Source organism: Fusarium oxysporum, chromosome III (assembly GCF_013085055.1).
Source record: "Fusarium oxysporum Fo47 chromosome III, complete sequence".
Lineage (NCBI taxonomy): Eukaryota > Fungi > Ascomycota > Sordariomycetes > Hypocreales > Nectriaceae > Fusarium > Fusarium oxysporum.
The window spans coordinates 3935639-3953083 of NC_072842.1; the positions used below are offsets into that span (position 1 = coordinate 3935639).

The window sequence follows — 17445 nt, forward strand, 5'->3', positions numbered from 1 at the left end:
GACTCTGCCCGTGTCGTCTTTTTGCGAATCTCCATCGCCTCCTCCGTCATTCTCCGTCGTCAAGTCATATCCAGATGTCCATGCCCTCGAAAGTGGTGCCATCCGAGAGCCCCAAGCAGTCAAAAGGTATCTATATACATAAACGAGCACCATTGTCGTCTGCTTAATGCCCGCTCGCGGTCGAAAACGCCAGAGCTCAGAGACATATATCCCTGAGCGGTTGCAGCCACACCAATAAGAAATAATTAGAAAAAGGGAACCTCCAAGGTGAGAGAAGTGTTAGATAAGAGACAAAGAAACGTTGAATGTGCAATGACACGCGATGATGCACCCAAAGTCAACGACCGTTAATGATGCCCAACCCCGTACGCCCATGAAAAAGAAAGCAGAACCAGTGGTATCGAGAAGAAACGCCATGCGCTCATGACACGCTTTGCTGTGCAATGCATTTGCTACCCTTGAAAGAATAATGCGTATGAATCAAGCATTGATGCCGCAGGATGCGCCGAGAAGATGCTGTTACGAATTGATTGTCGTGTAAATCATTGTGCTGAGCCACCACCAAACGAACGACCTTACTGTGTGGCCGCTACACACCAGTGACGGTGGAAAGCCCATGCGCTCTTCTGGCACTCTTTGCTGCAGTATTTGGTGCGTCGGCATCGACGACACTTGGCAAACTGGCGAGTGTACTCTTCCCATTTGCCGCACTGGTAGTATGCACATTGGCGGATACCTCCACGTGTGTCATCCTTACGGCAGAGATTTCTCATAACAACGCCGGCCCAGTACTGCATATCAGTGCTGTGGTAGCGGACTGTGAACTTCTCGACCAGTGGGAAGAGGTTGAAGTCGTTGGGGAGCAGGTACTCCTCATCGTCGGCATCTTCATCGTAGACCTCGGGCTCCTCCTCTTCTTCATCCATGGCAGACATGTCCTTATCAATGGCAGCGAGCTCCTTGCCAATCTTGAGGCGAGGAACGAGATGGCTCTTCTGGAAATAGGAGCGAAGACCGCAGTACTTCGAGACATAGGCAAGAAGCTGCAAAGACATGAGCACATCCTCCTCTCGCGGCATCGCAGCGACCATCTGAGGATTGGGAACAAAGTTGCGGTCGAGGAGATATCGAGGGACGGTAGTGGCGGCCAGAGGGGGCTGAGGAGGCGTGTTCAACGTAGGACGGTTAGGTGAGAGACCAATTGCAGGAACCGGAGCCGGGGTGTTGTTGTTGGCAATACTTCCGTCCATGGGGCTACGGTGATTAATGTTGAAGGTACTGGCCTCCTGATGGGTCTCGGAGACAGTGGGCGTGGCCAAGTCAAGAGCTGTACCACCGAGCATAGTGTCACCATCTTCCATGGTGATATCCTGGATACCAACAGCTGACTGCAGGTTATCAGTACCTGTCATCTCGGTCTCAGGTGACTCGTCTGACGGCATGCTGTCTCCATTAATGTCGTCGGCATCGGCAGTCGAGTTCTGGTGGCGGATCGATGGGCGCCTACGAGATCGTTGGGACCCAAGAGCAGATGCTGGGCGAACGGTGGGCGATCGCATCTGGGGCGGCGGCAATGGTGTAGTCGGTGATGTGGGTTGAGAGATCAGATCTGAGCCGAATGGTGCCATTGACGCAAGGCGGTCGATATCACGGACAGGTCTCACAAAGCCTTCAAGAGTCTCGGTGGCAGGGACTGCAGTTGCAAGGGGCTGCATAGCCTGACGGGGGGCCGAAGTCGTGGCGTGACGACTTTCAAGACCTCTCAGGGGCTGGTGACGAGATGAACCCCAAGACGAAGATCGCTCTGAAGAAGACTGGGACCATTGAGAGTTGCCCATAGCAGTATCAGCGGGCTGTTGCTGCGTTTGCTGCTGAGGAGCAGCGGTGGATGGCCCAGCGTAAGAGGCTGAGACATCAATAGAGGGCGGTGGGCCGTGACGACGAGATCGCTGCTCGGTGGCATCGACACGAGAACTAGATCGATGACCGAACGCAGAGGCACCTACTGTTGTGGAAGATGAGGATGATGCAGAGGCAGAGGCCGATGCTGAGTTGGAGGACGAAGCTTTAGGGGTTGAACGGTGTTCATGGCTTCGGTGACGGTGATGGTCGTAGCTCTGCTTCTGTTTGGCCTCCTCTGCCTTCTCGCGGCATTTATCAACAGCTTTTGTATAGTTGTCGAGGATGGTAGCGATGACGGGAACCATGTCAGCCTCAACAACTCTGGTGCGGACGTTTTCCGTGCCTCGGACGCCGATATTGACAACACACTGAAAAGCAAGGTTCCACTTCCACATTCCCATCATGTCCTTACTACGGCCTTGCTTCAGAATGCAGACGAGGCGCTCGATGCCTCCATCGACGGTGAGGATGTCCCGGATGCGAGCAGAGGATGTGGTGAGATAGGCGAGATGGTTGAGGGAGTTGATGAGGGGGAGGGTCGAGGTGCAGTCGAGAGCACGGCGGTCATATAGGGCGGTGGTTATACCGACGGACGCCTTATTGACATTGGGGATACTGAAATTGACTTCCCTCATGTTGGCGGTTGATGATGTTGAAGGGTGGTCGAGGCGGGTTTCGGAGGTATGATATGGGAGGGATTATTAACGACCCCAATTTGTCGAGATAGTGTGGCGACCTGAAGCCTGACGACAATAAGGCGAGCCAGATTCGCAACGTTAAACAGACAACACAATAGGAAGCGAGGTTGATGATGCTATGGACAAGCCCCTCGATGGGGGAACTGGTCAAGGTAGATCGAGTCGGACAGGATTTTGAGGGTATCGTAACGGATCGTGACGCGGTGGAGCGAGTCTGGCGCAGGATTACTCGTGAGATTGCAGGGGAACGATTTCCGACGGCCAAAGGAGGAGATTCGAGGATAGACGTTATGAATGGAGGATACGTACAACACCAGTAAACGAGAAAAAGAGGAAGATGGAAATGAAAAGGGTATTTGGGGAGATGGTGTTGGAACGGCTGCAGAGGTAAGTTGATGGGAGATGGGAGAAAAGACGGAGTGGAGAGTTGAGTGAGTGAGTTGAAGGGGATGGGGTGAAGAGTGAAGAGGCTGGTTTGGTTTGGTTTTAGGCGGGTTTTGGAAGCCCAGGCATTCGGCCGATGAGTCCCCTCCACTGATGAGGTGCTGTAGGTGACCTATGGTAGGGGCCGTAGGGGAGGCCGAATTAGGCGGGCGCGCCAGGGGTGGTCTCTCTCTGGGCGGGTTTTGGGGGAGGGTCTGTGTGTCTGTGTGCGTGTGTGGCGGTGGAGAGATCCGATAGACAGACAGACACCTGATGAGCTGCAGCAAGGTACAGTACTAGGTATGTACTTGTCTTGAAGGCGTTGAAGATATTGAATTGTCAGGTATTTCGATTTGCAGGATATATTTTAGAATTGAAGAGTTATCGATGAGGATGGCGAATCAGATATGGTGATGATGAGTTTAGAAGAGGAATCGATAGAATTTAGGGAGGGCTTTGGAAGATATGGTCACCAAAAGGGAGGATCGAGTGGATGTGCTGTTACAGCGTACAGCTACAGCTACAGTACAGACCTCCCGTCTCTAGCGGCTCTAGCATTGGATGGAATAATATCTTCTTCACAGCGACAGTTTTGTCTCGCCAAAACATTTCTCCTTTTACTTGTTCATCACTCGCCTCTTCAGTCAACAAACCCCGAATCTACTGCATGAGAATGGATGAGATTGTGGATCTTGGCAGCAGGCAAATATGTAGGTAGGTGGCTGAATTGGATGGACGGGATGGCAAAAAAATTATCGAAACTCGGACACGGCGAGGCTACTGTAGGAACCCCAACTAAGCTGATGGGTGAGGTGAGCACAGCACTGAGTAAGGTGACTCAAAGCTCCAAGACAAGCTCATCAAAGAAGCTCGTGCATTCAATAGGCCCCAAACCTGGTTTTTTTTGTTGACAGCTGAAATGAGAAAAATATGCAAATGCCTTGGATCTGTCGGTTCAAGTGAGGTTGGGACCCCTTCTGAGTGGTTTGATTTTGATTACATATGGCCACGGGTGGAATTGTTTCAGGCGTAGCTGGAGATTGACAAGGGCTTTGGTCTCCCTTCCATGTCTTGTGTCCTGCCTGTCACTTTGTCCTCTTTGCTTTTGTTATTATTACTCAGCTCGTAATTAACTTATCTAGTTAATACAATAGTCGGATCCGATTCTCGGGAACTCCTCAAACCTGGTCTTGTCCTTTGTTGAGGGGTTTCTCAGCTTCAGACACAAAGAAAAAGGTCGATGGCGCCAAGACAGTGTAATGACTGGTATCAAGATGGATCGTGGCTCCATTGACGTGAGTAAGGTAGTGAGTACGACACATGCATAATACACAACCTTGACGAACACCTTTGTGAGTAAATTAATGAACAAACAATCAAGTCGCTCAAGTCCATGCAGTATTGACAACGAAATATGAAGCTTGACAGGCTCTCGCATGATGATTATGATCACTTCTGATGCAGTGGCTTGACTTGCTTTGTATACATATGAAACACAACGTTGTCACATCACGAGTTGGATCACGATAAGACAAAATCTCCGCGCTTTCGATCAATAGTCGGTGACAGTTTCTTTAGTTAGATCCAAGATTCAAGGTCTCTCGCTGTAGAAAATCATCACGAGACCTCAGAACTTACCCTCATGGCTATGTCCACGAGGTAAGCTTGTGTCGGGCCGCCAGCCAAGAAAAAGGGCGGAGGCTAATTATTCGGGCTTGGGTCACTTCGGCTCGGATTTGGTCCCCCCCCCCCACGTCCCGGATGCGCTTTTGTAAGTTGGGGGTATGAGCACGGCATTGGCGGCTATTATACGAATATCGATCAAGATATCTAATACTGTGGAATATTTATTGGGAGTATGCAGCATTGGCTGTTAGTACCGTCTCATGAAATATTCCTGCTGCCAAAATCCTTGGCCTCATGGTGTTGATACTGGCCAAGAACAACAACATTGTCGGAGGCGGCGAGTTCTCGACCTCAACCCCGGTCGGTCTCGAGGCATGCTCTTGGGGATTATAGTATCTCGCCGATCTCTGCATGCGAATCAGCCGTTGGACAGTTGCTCGACCTCAATGGGGCAATGATTGATGTCCTCGGGGAATTTGGACACCATTGGGTTTGATAGTATCTCATTTCCGATAGCTACCCTAGATCTCCATATTCTAACAACAACTGCATTCGATAATTTCTGCTTACGGTTATACGCATCAATACTGACCACTAATCATGCTGGAATATTCCGTCGTAAATGCACACATCATCTTGGCTGCCTTGGTGCAACAAAAGACTCAATATCGCCACTCATCCCTTGGCTCCTCACGTGGGAACACAAACATTCAATGAATAACAGCCATGGATTTTTTCGCGCCCAGTACGAGCCCTGCATACAAAGTGTCAATTTTCCTGCAAAGTTAAACTTTGTTGTGTTGGTTCCATCAAACTTCTTCGTCAAAGGCTTGCAAGGACCCCGCTGAGCATGCCACGATTCAATGTCTCTATTTGTTGGTCAGGATCAGCGGTGACCTGATTGGCTGCCCTGGCGTGTGTTACCGCTGTATCGGCGCTTAACTTTTAAAAACACCAATGAGACATTTGACAAGGAATTGATAGTGTACAGCTGCCAACAATTGATCAGCCAACAGCTGCAGTGACCAGCTGATTTGGAATTCTCAGCTAAATTAAGACTCAAATGCAGCTGAAAAGTAACCTGTCAAGTTCATGACCGAAGCTACAATGTTGAAAGATATTAATAAGTTGTCATTTATAATCATTAATAGCATCGAGCCAAGTCTATGCCAGAACTCAATTCGAGCCTAGATATTAAAGCCAGAAATAGCCAAACGCTCGCATTAGTCGCCGCTAATTTTGGCATGCCGGAAATACTTCATACCAACCCAAGCTACTACAACCCATACCCAAGCCATAACGCCTGTCAGGATGATCAACGCTGGATAGTACCCCACGATTGGTAAAGTATCATCGTCCTCGAACTCTGGCGGCGCATATGGCGTCTTTCCCACGTCCCATGCCCAGCTCCAGAGATCAAGACATGATCCCATTCCTACAACGAACACAAACCAAGTTACGCAGAGGACAACCCATCCCCACCATTCTGTCTCTGCGTAGTCCCAATCTTCATGAGCGGGGAGTGTATTGGACGAAAGACCACTGAATGACAACGGTGACTTTGCCCGGTTGACAGGACGTCTTCGCCCATGGGATGATGTCGAGCCTAGGCTATTAAAGTATGAGTCCTGTCCAGAAGACATAGACAGGCCCTGCCGAATTGTTGATGAGCTCCCTGGTATCTGGAGCATATCCTCCTCGTCCGTTGATGTATAAGATGCCCCGTCTTGATCCGCAAGTGATATTGGGCGAGTCGTTGTCTGTGATGCTGTACCATTCTGAGGAAGTACGGGTGCTGTCCCAAGTCCTCCGGGAAGAGGGGTGAATCCATTGACCAAGTTACGTTGAGCATTGGCCGACGTCGCGTTCAAATCCAACGACTCTATTGATGACGGGCTTTCCGTCTTTACAGCATTAGGGTCGAGTCCGTATGCAGTAGCATGAGAAGTGTCAATGCTCAACGGTCGGCTTTCCCTACGCTCGCGTTGTGCTCCTCGACCAAGCAGCGCCGCTTTCCTAAGTGATCCTCTTCGTCTTCGAGTTCTTTGGTACTGTATTACACTCGCCGACGGTCGTGCGGCCGGGCGAGGAGAAGCTGGAATGGTATTGTCGTCAATCGCATGTTCGGTTTGCTCGTGTCGTTTTTCGGGGAATGTTCTTAAAAAGGGGAACTTGGATAGTATACTGGAATTCGAGGGGGTTCGTCGGTGGGATGAAGATGGCGTAGGTGAAGTATCCCGTTTATTATGAGATGTATTTTCCATCACGAGAGTCTAAATGGAGTCGTCAAGCGAAGTAATCAAGTTGAATCGCTATCGCAAGCTTCGAACGAGTGGAAATCGAGGTGTTGACTTGGTATTCAGAAGCGAGTGTGAGTTATTCATGGCAACAGTCGAATGCCGCGAATTGACATTATTGGAGTAAGAGAGTTTGCTGCATGTCTCCCCTAACCTTTCCGTTGTTGATTATGTTAAGATTATGGACGTTAACATAATTATTGAAGCCAGATAGAACCACATGAAGCTAATGACGACTGTGTTGAGGCTTGTGTCCATTGTACGCCATACCAAAGACAGGGGACTGATCAACCCGCTATACCGGACATGGATGGTGCTCTGTGGCTGTTGTATAACCCCTGCATCTTCCGGAGTACCCCTGAAAGATCCTAATCTACCCCCCATCGGTCCGCCTCCACAACCTAATGGCTAAGGTAATGATATCGCGACGTCAACGCATTCCAACTCATCAGGCTTCTTTTCACGACTCGCGCCATCGACGAAACCAGTTTTTGTGCGACCCAAACTTTGGGAATAAACCCATGTCATAATTCTCAAGCCTCTAGTTCAGAAATAGGGGGTTCCTGAGATCATCGTCGACCTAGACCGAATCAAGAGGCGCGATATCCGAAAACAGCAGCAGACACATGTCGGACTATCAAGGTGCTTCTTCTTTTCAGAACCTTCGTCCGCCGAGTTTGGTCATCCAGGGCGACAGCGACGACGATTTCGATATCACCAATCACGAAGCGTTTATTGATTTTGGTGGTGATCAAGATAACGACCCTATCGCGGTGAATCGACAACTCAATCACGAGGCTATCGCTCAGAACTCGGCGACTTCGAATCTCCTCATTCCCTCTCCCGCGGCTGCGTCTTCGTCTTCCTTATCGCTTCCAACAATGGGTGGTGAAGATGAAAAAGGGGACTCTGCTGCGTCCCCTGGATTCAAGAACCCTTTCAACTTCCAGACGCAAGTTATTTCTACAGGCCCTGTCAAGTCGGTACGTTGATCATGCACATCTCGCAACTTTGGCACATGCTAACGTCTTGAAAGAATATTGGACAACGTCGCGGTCACAGATACAAGCACAGCAGTATCTCCTCACAACATCAAATCTTCAAAGAGCCGCCTCAGAGGCCGCCTCCCGTTCTCCCCGCTTCTCTACCGATCCCGACCGTTCGCGAAGCATGGAAAAGCATGACAAAAGACCAACGCATCCATTGTTACTGGAGCATGTGCCATCTTGCCGTGGCTACATATGTCTTCTTCCGTTCAGAGGGGTCTCTTGCTACAACAGCACTCTCGCATCTCGTCTTCTTTGACGCTGGTAGTGCTGCTGTTTGTGTCATGGTTGATGTCCTCGGCAACTTTGAAGTTTGGCGACGTAGCAGTATTCGGCACCCTTTTGGCCTCGAGAGGGCAGAGGTCCTTGCTGGGTTCGCTATGTCTGTTTTCCTCCTTTTTGGAGGCTTTGACTTGATCTCTCACACTCTCAAGCACTTCCTTGAGTCTCTTGGTAGCCACGAGGCTCATCATGAACATGGTCATGAAGGCCCAGATGGCTCTGTCGATCTCGTATCTGCTGCTGCCATGGTTAGCACGCTCGTTTCGGCATATGGCCTTCGAAACCATGCCCGCATTGCCAAACTCATGCGTGTCTCGTACCTTGCTTCTCTTCCAAGTGTACTCTCAAACCCTTTCCACTTTCTCACCCTGTCCTTCTCCGCTGTCATCGCTCTTCTTCCTCTACTCTCTATCTCACTCTACACATGGCTTGACCGTCTCATCTGCGTCGTCATCGCCTTCGCCATGTTTGCTCTTGGAATGAGACTTGCTGTAGCTCAGGGTCTTATGCTGCTGATGTCTTATGGTGGCAGTGGAGGCAATAACGGCGTCAGTGCCGTTCTGAGAGAGATCGAGACCGAACCTAGCGTGGTGACTATTGATGATGCTCAGTTCTGGCAAGTTCACTATGGCCTCTGCATGGCCAATCTCAAGTTGAGTGTTGTCAAGGGCTACGATGAAATGTCGCTCAGCAAGCTACGGCAGCGCATCTCAGCCTTGATCCAGAACAGATTGGGCGAGGGATACGGCCACGGAGGCAGTATCCGATGGGAGGTAACACTACAAATGACCACTGAAGGTAGTACATAAGAGCAAGGAGTTTTCTGTCGTTGGGATAATAATGATAAATTCTGTACATGATGATTTACAACAGTCACATATATCTAGAGAACATAAATATAGCGTCATGTTACTTATTGTTATTTGAGCAGATTTTACTATTCAATGTTATTGAGGAGGGTATCCTTGCGCGCAATCAAGCACTTCTATACACATCCTCATACAACGTGCCCTCTGCATCCGCCTGCCATCAATCGGTTTTGCATACATATATATGTTGACAAGATACAGTTAGAGAGACCAATAAGTCCCGCTAAAGCATACCCAACAACCGCGTTTCTGAGGCAACTTTGTCTTGTCTTTCTGAGTGCGATGATATTCTAAAATCAACAACCAAGCATTCAACTCCTTACTCCCAGTATGACCTCATTTCTCATTTTTAAAGGGGAAGCCCATTTAGAACAGGCCCCACCGGCTCTGCTTGCGGTCCCGTCGCGAGCCGGAGTTTGACTTCTCGCGATCGCGGCCTTCAAGCTGTCGTAGACTTTCCATCTTCTCAAGGACCAACTCAAGCAGTTCCTTGCGGCGGATGACCTCCAAGTGTCTGCGAATCTTGGGATCCTCCTTGGCGAACTTCTCAATCTGATCCTCGGACAGGTGACGTCCTAGACGAAGATCAAGCTCTCGGGGAAAGTTGTAGTAGAACTCAGAAAGGAGCTCAACATTGAGGAAAAGGACGGCAGTGGATGCCAACTTGGTGGCAGCAGCATCGAGGAATACCTCGGGGCAGTAGTACTTATTCTTGGGGTCAGCACACTGCTTTGACTTGACTGCGAGCAGACGCATCTTGATGATATCAGCTCTATCGCGCAGGAAAACAGCCTCGCGTCCTGTGAATTCGTTAGTATCTAGGCTTTTGAAGTTTTGTGGTCAACTTACCCTTGCTCAGAAGAGCAGCGCTGAAACCACCAGCGCCACTACGGTTGTCACCCTCGACAGCGACTTCACCCTTACGGGCCTTGTCGACAAAGGCCATGACTTCCTTGATCTTTCGTCGTCCACCGACGCTGTCTTCCAAGTTCTTCATGGCCTTCTCACAGTCCTGGAGCTCCTTCTTGAGTACACCTCCGACGTGATCACGACCCTTGGTCCACTCTCGATCCTCAAGCTCAATCTCAAACTTGTAAGGCTTGATGCAGTTTTCCACTTGGTCGCTGGTGCTATAAAATCTCTCGTTCAAAATAGTAGAGGCAGCCTCCATGATGGCCTGTCGGGCGAAGGGGTGGCTAGCGAAGCTGGAGTTGCTGATGAGGGAGTCTATGTGAGCCTGGATAGAAGACGCAACCGCTGTTGTGGCCAAACGTCCAACACCGAGCTTCGTAAGCGCAGATGTGGAAGCATCCAACTGCCGGTGCCAGTAAAGGGAGTCAGCAGGAGCCTTGGGGAGATCGGCGAGGTTGTCAAGATCGGGGTTGATGGGTGAAAGGTCATCGATAGGCTTGTTCCAATATCTGGCAGCCAACAAATCAAGAACCTTCTGGTCAAGCTCATGTTTCAGGAGCTCATGCATCTGAGGGCGGCCGAACTCCTCTGCAAATTGCTTGAAAGAGTGCTTGAAAGCGTCAAGGCTCTCCGCAAGGTAAGACTCGGCTGAAAGAGGTCGGTCGTTGTACTGGACCTTGAACTCGTAAGTGGCCTCCTCAAGTTCTTGTCGAATAGCATCACTGGTGCTTTGCAGGCTGCTAGACATGGTCTGTTCTAAAACGTGCATAAGCTTCTTACGCAACGTGGGGGTTCCAACATTAACACCGGCCTCAGGACCGAACTCCATGGGGTGAGACGAGAAGAAAGCATTCTCGTGCTTGACAATTTGTGAGAGTAGGTTAGTGTTGCCCATCTTAAAGAGACCCTGGTTCTGAGGAGCCTTAGGAACAACGCCCACGTAACCCAATCTCAGGGGGTATTGCTGGTCATTCAAAATGCTTGCTCCGCGGACAGGGTCAACCAAGTCCATCTTGGTAATAACACCGATCGTTCGCTCGCCTCGGGGATCAACTCGGCGGGATGCTCGCAGAGCGGTGGAATTTGCAAGATCGACATCGGCAGCTGAAATGGCGAGGATGACATTGGGAGGCTGAATGTACTTGTCGCAGAGTTCGGAAATCTTCTGCTTCAGTTCTAGAGGTTGATTTTGTCCCACAACTTGGATGTAGCCAGGAAGATCGATAAGTGACAGGTCGGGAACGTTGGGGGAATAAATTGTAAGATGAATCGGGTCGTCGGAGACACACTGGCTATCAGGAACGGCAAGGTTAAGTTCGGTCAAAGTTCGCTGAATAGATCCGAAGTCGGAAATACGTCTCAATCCGAGATCAGGGAATTCACCATACTCTTCTCTGGAAGAAGGTGTGTTGACAAGTGTTAGCTCGATCGGCCTCCTTGTAACCATGTTGGATCCCTTGGGAAGAAATTCGTGGCCAACGATAGCTTCTAGGACAGAGCTCTTTCCTGAGGACTGGGAGCCAATAACGACGATAGAGGGCAGCGTGAGGGTGCTTGACTGGCCAACTCTCTGGAGAATGCTTCGGATCTCAATCATCTTCTTGGTTAGAACCATCATTTGGTCATCCTTGGCCGCCTGCTCGCCGTTTCGAGGGTCCTCTTCATCCGACTTGTCGTATCCGTAGGCGGCGGCTGAGGCACCAACAGCAGCTGCGGCGCCGAATTTGCTCTGCTTTGGCTCACCACCACCGCCCGAACCTCCCGAACCGCCAGTACCAATATCTTCTTGAATTCGAAAAAGTTGTTTGGCCCAGTCTGGTAATTCTGCTTTTTCTTTCGTGCTTTCCCATCCTCGGTTAACCTGGTCGGCGATATCCTTGGCACCTCCGAACAAGCTCGAAGCCGTACTCGAAATGGTATCTGTTGTTGTGTTGAATAAATTCACGGCGAATGTACCGGCCTCTGCGATAAGTTAGTGAAACCGTTGGCAACTTTGGTATCCGAGTCTTGACGTACGGGCAGCTTGATATTGTACCCAAGCAAAAGCACCGATGGCCACACCGCCAAACATTGCCGGTACCCTTAGGAACTTGACCATCAGCTTAGGCAAAAACCTCGCGAAGGACGCATTCCTCGTCGTGACAGCATTGTGAAATGCATTTCCGCCCTGCCACATTCGCTTTCGGGTGGCTCGTATCGCAGCATCGGCTTGAAGGAGTCCGCCAGTAGATTGGCGATGCAGGTGTCTAACGGGAAGAACCGCAGCGCGGCGTGGGAGAGGCCGTAGCCCTGCAGCGAGGACTCGTCCGCTCATGGTTGTCGCTGGCCGTTTTGCAATATTTCAAGATCAAAGTCTTGATGGTGAGGGCCGACAACGCGCCCGAGTTGTTGTTGACAATGACCGAGGCAGGCGAGGAGCATTCAAGGTCGAGTGAGTTGAGCCGCTTTTTTATGTGGTCTGTTCTCCCGATAACTTCTGATATCATTCGTGCTGCCATTTGGAGAATGAGAAGCTAATGCGGGAGTTAGGTAATCAGTCCCACTATATTTGATAAGTTTACTGACAACCTGGTCAAATATATCAGCAATAGATCAAGGCAAGCTCTCAACAACACCATCTTTGTTGTTTTAATCACTGGTAGGGTACTACTCTTATGACTGGTAGGTTGACTTATTAATCGCCCAAGGAATCAATACCAATACTAATTAATCCATAGTCCCCTTCATTTCAGTGACAGAAACAAAGTGCCAGACTTTAGTCTTATCTGCACGTGACTGGCTTATCGGTCGCGAAAATTCTGGTGGGGCCAAACTTTTTCGAGTATCGAGAAGATCGTTCTCCGTCTTCCTCGTCAACACTACTTCCTCAATACCGCTTCCTTAAGACCACAACCTCGTCCCTACTGCCAATTCTCATAGAAAGGATAGGAAACCCAGAGGTTAGGGCGTAGACCTCGTCCCCGAGTCACCACAATGGCGATCCAAAAAAAGGTAACTATATCGTTCTACTCTCCAGTGATCAAACTAATAAGGAATAGCATGGCAAAGGGCGTCTCGACAAGTGGTACCGTCTTGCCAAGGAGAAGGGCCTAAGGGCTAGAGCAGCTTTCAAACTCATTCAACTCAATAAGAAGTTTGGCTTCCTCGAGCAGAGCAAGGTTGTCATTGACCTTTGCGCCGCGCCGGGTGTGAGTCTTAGGAGATGCCTTCCAGTCTTTATCCTAAACTAACGAGTCAACAGTCTTGGTTGCAAGTTTGCCGAGAGACTTGCCCGACCGGCGCGATTTTGATTGGGTGCGATCTCGACTATATCAAGCCGATTCCAGGAGTTTTGAGCTTCCAAAGCGACATAACGTCATCTGAGTGTCGAAACACTCTAAGGCAGCACTTGAAGACATGGAAGGCTGATGCTGTGTTGCACGATGGAGCTCCTAATGTTGGAACAGCCTGGGTTCAGGATTCTTTTAACCAAGTTGAGGTTTGTACTTCTACTTTATACTTGAGTTCAACAACTCTCTTCCAATACCAGCTGACTGACACTTTCTACTAGCTCGCTTTGCAATCATTGAAATTGGCGACGGAATTCCTTAGGGCCGGTGGAGTGTTTGTATCGAAGGTGTTCCGTTCCAAAGAATATAACAGCTTTCTTTGGGTGCTAAACCAACTCTTCACCAAGGTTGATGCAACTTCGCCACCAGCGAGTAGGCAGGTCAGCGCAGAAATCTTGCAAGTTTAGAATTCCCCACTGGCTACTTGCGTTGGTCTTGCTAACTATTGTAGTGTCGTGTGCCGAGGGTATAAATGTCCAAAGAAATTGGACCCGCGACTTCTCGACCCTAAATACGTATTTGCGGAATTCCAGGATCCAACCCCCAACAATGAGGCCAAGGTCTACAATCCTGAAGTCAAAAAGCGCAAGCGAGATGGTTACGAGGAGGGCGACTTCACACAGTTCAAGGAGATGGCGGCTTCAGAATTCATACAAACAACAGACCCAATCGCTGTACTAGGCTCCTACAACCGACTCTCCTTCAAGCAGCCACCCAATGGAGATGTTGCCCTGGCTGCTCTTGACAAACTTCCCGAGACTACAGACGAAATCCGAAACTGCTGTTCAGATCTACGAGTGCTGGGACGAAAAGACTTTAAAATTCTGCTCAAGTGGCGGTTAAAAATGAGGGACATCTTCCAACTCAAAACCCCACAGGCCGCAACGGTGGAGGAATCCGAGGAGGTGGCTGAAGTTGAGTCAATGGATGAAGAACTCAAGATCCAGGAAGAACTCCAAAACATGAAGGACCGAGAAAACACTAAACGAAAACGAGAGAAGCGAAAGGAAAATGAGCGGAAACAACGCGAGGTAGTGCGCATGCAACTCAACATGAGTACGCCTTTCGACATCGGTCTAGAAGAAAGCGGACCAATTGGCGAGGGGGCAATGTTTTCACTCAAGAAAGTCGACAAAACAGACGCCATGCGAAAATTGAATCGTGGCAAGATGGTTGTTCCCACCCAAGCGACCCAGAAAGAGGCCGACAGTGGCTTTGGCTCATCAGGAGAGACAGACGATGAGAGTGACCCTGAAGAGGATCGCCTGGAACGAGAGCTCGAGTCCATGTACGACCAGTATAAGGAGCGCAAGGCTGAGGTTGACGCGAAGTACCGAGCGAAAAAGGCTCGTAAGAATTTTGGTGATGATGAGTGGGATGGCCTGTCTGGCGAGGAAGCGGATGAGAAAGATGACTCTTCGGAGCTTGAGGAGGACGATTCCTCTTCTGACGAAGAAGACGAAGCTCCTACAGAAGGACTCATCCGCGATCTGGATTCTTCAAAGGGAGCGAACGGCTTATCGAAGCGAGCAACAGCTTTTTTCAACCAAGACATCTTCTCAGGCATAAGCGGAATCTTACCTGAGCAGGAAGATGCTGCTGAGGACAGTGCGGACGAAGAAGTCAACCGAGATGCAGCAGCCATTGTGGCTCAACAAGCGAAGAATCGCAAAGCTGAGGCTCTCACCAAGCGTACAAAGACAGAAGCGGCCGGCATTGACTCTGATTCCCAGATGGAAGACAACGAGGATGGTTTCGAGGTTGTCAAGCGAAATGAAGATGATGATTGGGACAAGGACACCCGAAGAGCCGATGGAAGACCCGGTAAGTGCAAGAATTCTCACACAATGCCACGCAGTACTAACATTTACACAGATATCGATATCATCACGGCTGAGGCCATGTCCCTCGCACATCAACTAGCGACTGGCCAAAAGAGCACGTATGATGCTATTGATGACGGCTACAACAAGTACGCCTTCCGTGACCGCGATGGTCTGCCAGATTGGTTCGTCGAGGATGAATCACGACATGACAAGCTTCAGAAACCCATCAGCAAGGCTGCTGCGCAAGCGATTAAGGAGAAGATGCGAGCTTTCAATGCTCGCCCCATCAAGAAGGTGCGCGAGGCCAAGGCTCGCAAGAAATTCAAGGCCGCGCAGAAGCTGGAGAAGCTCAAGAAGAAGTCAGAGTTACTCAACAACGACGAAAACATGACAGAGAAGGAGAAGGCTGATAGCATCTCACGCCTTATCTCGAAAGCAGCAAAGAAACCCAAGAAGCAACAGGCCAAGCTCGTTGTCGCCCGCGGTCTCAACCGGGGCATCAAGGGCCGTCCTAAGGGAGTTAAGGGTAGATATCGTATCGTTGATCCGCGCATGAAGAAGGAATTGCGAGCGCAGAAGAGGATTTCCAACAAGAAGAAATAATCATAGGTGGCAAGGGGTTGAGGCGTGGATATAGATCTGGTGTTTTGGTTTTATGCTGTGTGGGGCGGGTTTCTAGACTACTTTCTATTTCCCAGGCTTATGTCACGAACAAAAGTCGATGTAGGATAAAGTGGACCTGTAAAGTCCAAGTCGTACCTAGTTTAGGGATTCTGATTAGCATTGCAGGGGTAATCAAAAGCATGTGGTTTGGTACCAGTAATTGACGGCGAGGACGAATCCTTCGTCTTCCTCGGCGCACGATTGAAGCACTTTGTGATACCTAATCGATGTTAACATATTTAATGAAAAACAGAGCTTGTAAAATGACGAACCACATAGCAGGAAGATAAAGCATATCTCCAGGGTTCAATGTTACTCGTAAAGGCCGGGCAAGATGGGAGAACTTTGTAGCATTTTGCTCAGGCTTATCCGGATCCCAAATTGCGAAAGGAACAGCCTCATCATTAGTAGGATCCATCTTTAGCTCCATGCCATTTTCTCCGCGCATGTACGTTGCGGGTCTGAGAGGTTGCTCGTTGACACAAGGGTGGCATAGAGAAGGCAGCAGGACAAAGTGCTTTCTTCCCAGGATCTGTACGTAGATGTTTTCGTAGTTATCTTTGTGCATGGCTGTAACAGATTTGGAGTTACCGATCCATAGGTTTACGGCATCGGGGCTCTTATCAAGTGCTATTCTTGCAAAAGGAATATCCTTTTGAACATCTGAGAAAAGGGTGATGTACTCTTCGTGAAGGTTGTCATTTTCTACACTAATGTTCAGTCAAATCTCTGCGACAAGATAAGGTGGCTTACGAGTCTGGGCATAGCGCACTTCGGCATCAGGAGGAAAGTCAGGATCTGTATCTTGTCGTGCTACATACTCAAGTAGCTCTTCAAAGGGCTGGTCCTCATAGTGAGGCTTTGCAAAGACCAGTGATTCTTCACCGGGTGGCACGGTAGGCATATCAGCATTGCTGTCAGAGTCAGCGAACAACTCCCTTTATTGCTCATATCCAGCAGAGGGAACCAACCCATATGGCGTGACAGCAACATTCACATTCTGCCCCTTCATCACAGATAGTAGATACGCAGAATTCCAATCCTGACAGGCTTTCCATGACGAAGCCCCGCCCCTTATTACGAATGGTGTGTTGCGAGCAACATATCGCATGAATTCTAGGGGGCTCGGTTCGTTGTGGAGTTCATCGATACTATTGCTGTTGAGCTCGTTGAAAGTGGAAATGAGATTCTCAATGGCTTCGTTTGTAGACAAGACATTATTTTTTGACATATCTGCTGTTGGATCTGTCAAGGCACTTCTTGCGGCGTTGTCGGATCATTCGTCATGTGAGACTGTCAAGGTGAGATTTGATAGATTCATGGTTGGGCAAAAAGAAAAACCCCTACATCGAACCTCAAATTTAGGGTTCAGCGGACCATCTACCTGTATGAGGTACAAGATGATAGAAAATACGTCTTTGATATAGTAGTTTATAATCCGAGATATTAGATTGCGGCAATTGAATTAAATTTGAGCTCTAGTGTAATTGATGTCTTTGCGCAATATCAGCTATGACTACCCAGAGCTTCCATTTAGCAGATATCCAATGCTGTTGCGATTATCATGCTAAT

The 17445-nt window shown here is 49.3% G+C and overlaps 6 protein-coding genes across 6 annotated transcripts; 2 read left to right on the forward strand and 4 right to left on the reverse strand.

The window, feature by feature from the left end:
• Positions 1–312: 312 nt before the first annotated feature.
• On the reverse strand, positions 313–2626 carry FOBCDRAFT_25487 (uncharacterized protein). The gene has a single exon (XM_031177386.3). It carries the CDS (start codon positions 2535–2537, stop codon positions 576–578), a length of 1962 nt encoding a protein of 653 aa, XP_031048519.2. The 5' UTR covers positions 2538–2626; the 3' UTR covers positions 313–575.
• Positions 2627–5745: 3119 nt separating this feature from the next.
• On the reverse strand, positions 5746–7183 carry FOBCDRAFT_219135 (uncharacterized protein). The gene has a single exon (XM_031177390.3). The coding sequence runs from the start codon at positions 6911–6913 to the stop codon at positions 5873–5875; it is 1041 nt and encodes a 346-aa protein (XP_031048523.2). The 5' UTR covers positions 6914–7183; the 3' UTR covers positions 5746–5872.
• A 157-nt stretch (positions 7184–7340) lies between these two features.
• Positions 7341–9219, forward strand: FOBCDRAFT_219136 (cation efflux family-domain-containing protein). Its single transcript, XM_031177388.3, has 2 exons — positions 7341–7929; positions 7983–9219. Exons 1-2 carry the CDS (start codon positions 7573–7575, stop codon positions 9081–9083), a joined length of 1458 nt encoding a protein of 485 aa, XP_031048521.2. The 5' UTR covers positions 7341–7572; the 3' UTR covers positions 9084–9219.
• Positions 9174–12523, reverse strand: FOBCDRAFT_179242 (P-loop containing nucleoside triphosphate hydrolase protein). Its single transcript, XM_031177391.3, has 3 exons — positions 12072–12523; positions 9993–12017; positions 9174–9943 (listed from the first exon to the last, which is right to left on the reverse strand). Exons 1-3 carry the CDS (start codon positions 12367–12369, stop codon positions 9510–9512), a joined length of 2757 nt encoding a protein of 918 aa, XP_031048524.1. The 5' UTR covers positions 12370–12523; the 3' UTR covers positions 9174–9509.
• Positions 12524–12806: 283 nt separating this feature from the next.
• Positions 12807–16033, forward strand: FOBCDRAFT_219138 (Spb1 C-terminal domain-containing protein). Its single transcript, XM_059609522.1, has 6 exons — positions 12807–13046; positions 13094–13243; positions 13297–13533; positions 13606–13781; positions 13836–15208; positions 15260–16033. The coding sequence occupies exons 1-6, from the start codon at positions 13029–13031 to the stop codon at positions 15811–15813; spliced, it is 2508 nt and encodes an 835-aa protein (XP_059464502.1). The 5' UTR covers positions 12807–13028; the 3' UTR covers positions 15814–16033.
• FOBCDRAFT_290670 (cupin-like domain-containing protein) lies at positions 16006–17141 on the reverse strand (the record flags this gene model as incomplete). Its single annotated transcript, XM_031177393.3, has 4 exons — positions 16845–17141; positions 16627–16787; positions 16146–16578; positions 16006–16093 (listed from the first exon to the last, which is right to left on the reverse strand). The coding sequence occupies exons 1-4, from the start codon at positions 17102–17104 to the stop codon at positions 16006–16008; spliced, it is 942 nt and encodes a 313-aa protein (XP_031048526.2). The 5' UTR covers positions 17105–17141.
• Positions 17142–17445: the final 304 nt, after the last annotated feature.

Bases quoted from the DNA above. Each gene is read 5' to 3' on its own strand.
- FOBCDRAFT_219138 (XM_059609522.1), top strand. The intron at 13,782-13,835 runs GCAAGTTTAGAA...TAACTATTGTAG, and splicing joins CAGGTCAGCGCAGAAATCTT to TGTCGTGTGCCGAGGGTATA. The intron at 15,209-15,259 runs GTAAGTGCAAGA...ACATTTACACAG, and splicing joins AAGAGCCGATGGAAGACCCG to ATATCGATATCATCACGGCT.
- FOBCDRAFT_25487 (XM_031177386.3), bottom strand. From the start codon at position 2,537: ATGAGGGAAGTCAATTTCAGTATCCCCAATGTCAATAAGGCGTCCGTC.
- FOBCDRAFT_219136 (XM_031177388.3), top strand. From the start codon at position 7,573: ATGTCGGACTATCAAGGTGCTTCTTCTTTTCAGAACCTTCGTCCGCCG. The intron at 7,930-7,982 runs GTACGTTGATCA...ACGTCTTGAAAG, and splicing joins CTACAGGCCCTGTCAAGTCG to AATATTGGACAACGTCGCGG.
- FOBCDRAFT_219135 (XM_031177390.3), bottom strand. From the start codon at position 6,913: ATGGAAAATACATCTCATAATAAACGGGATACTTCACCTACGCCATCT.
- FOBCDRAFT_179242 (XM_031177391.3), bottom strand. From the start codon at position 12,369: ATGAGCGGACGAGTCCTCGCTGCAGGGCTACGGCCTCTCCCACGCCGC. The intron at 12,018-12,071 runs GTACGTCAAGAC...AACTTATCGCAG, and splicing joins GGTACAATATCAAGCTGCCC to AGGCCGGTACATTCGCCGTG. The intron at 9,944-9,992 runs GTAAGTTGACCA...ACGAATTCACAG, and splicing joins CGCTGCTCTTCTGAGCAAGG to GACGCGAGGCTGTTTTCCTG.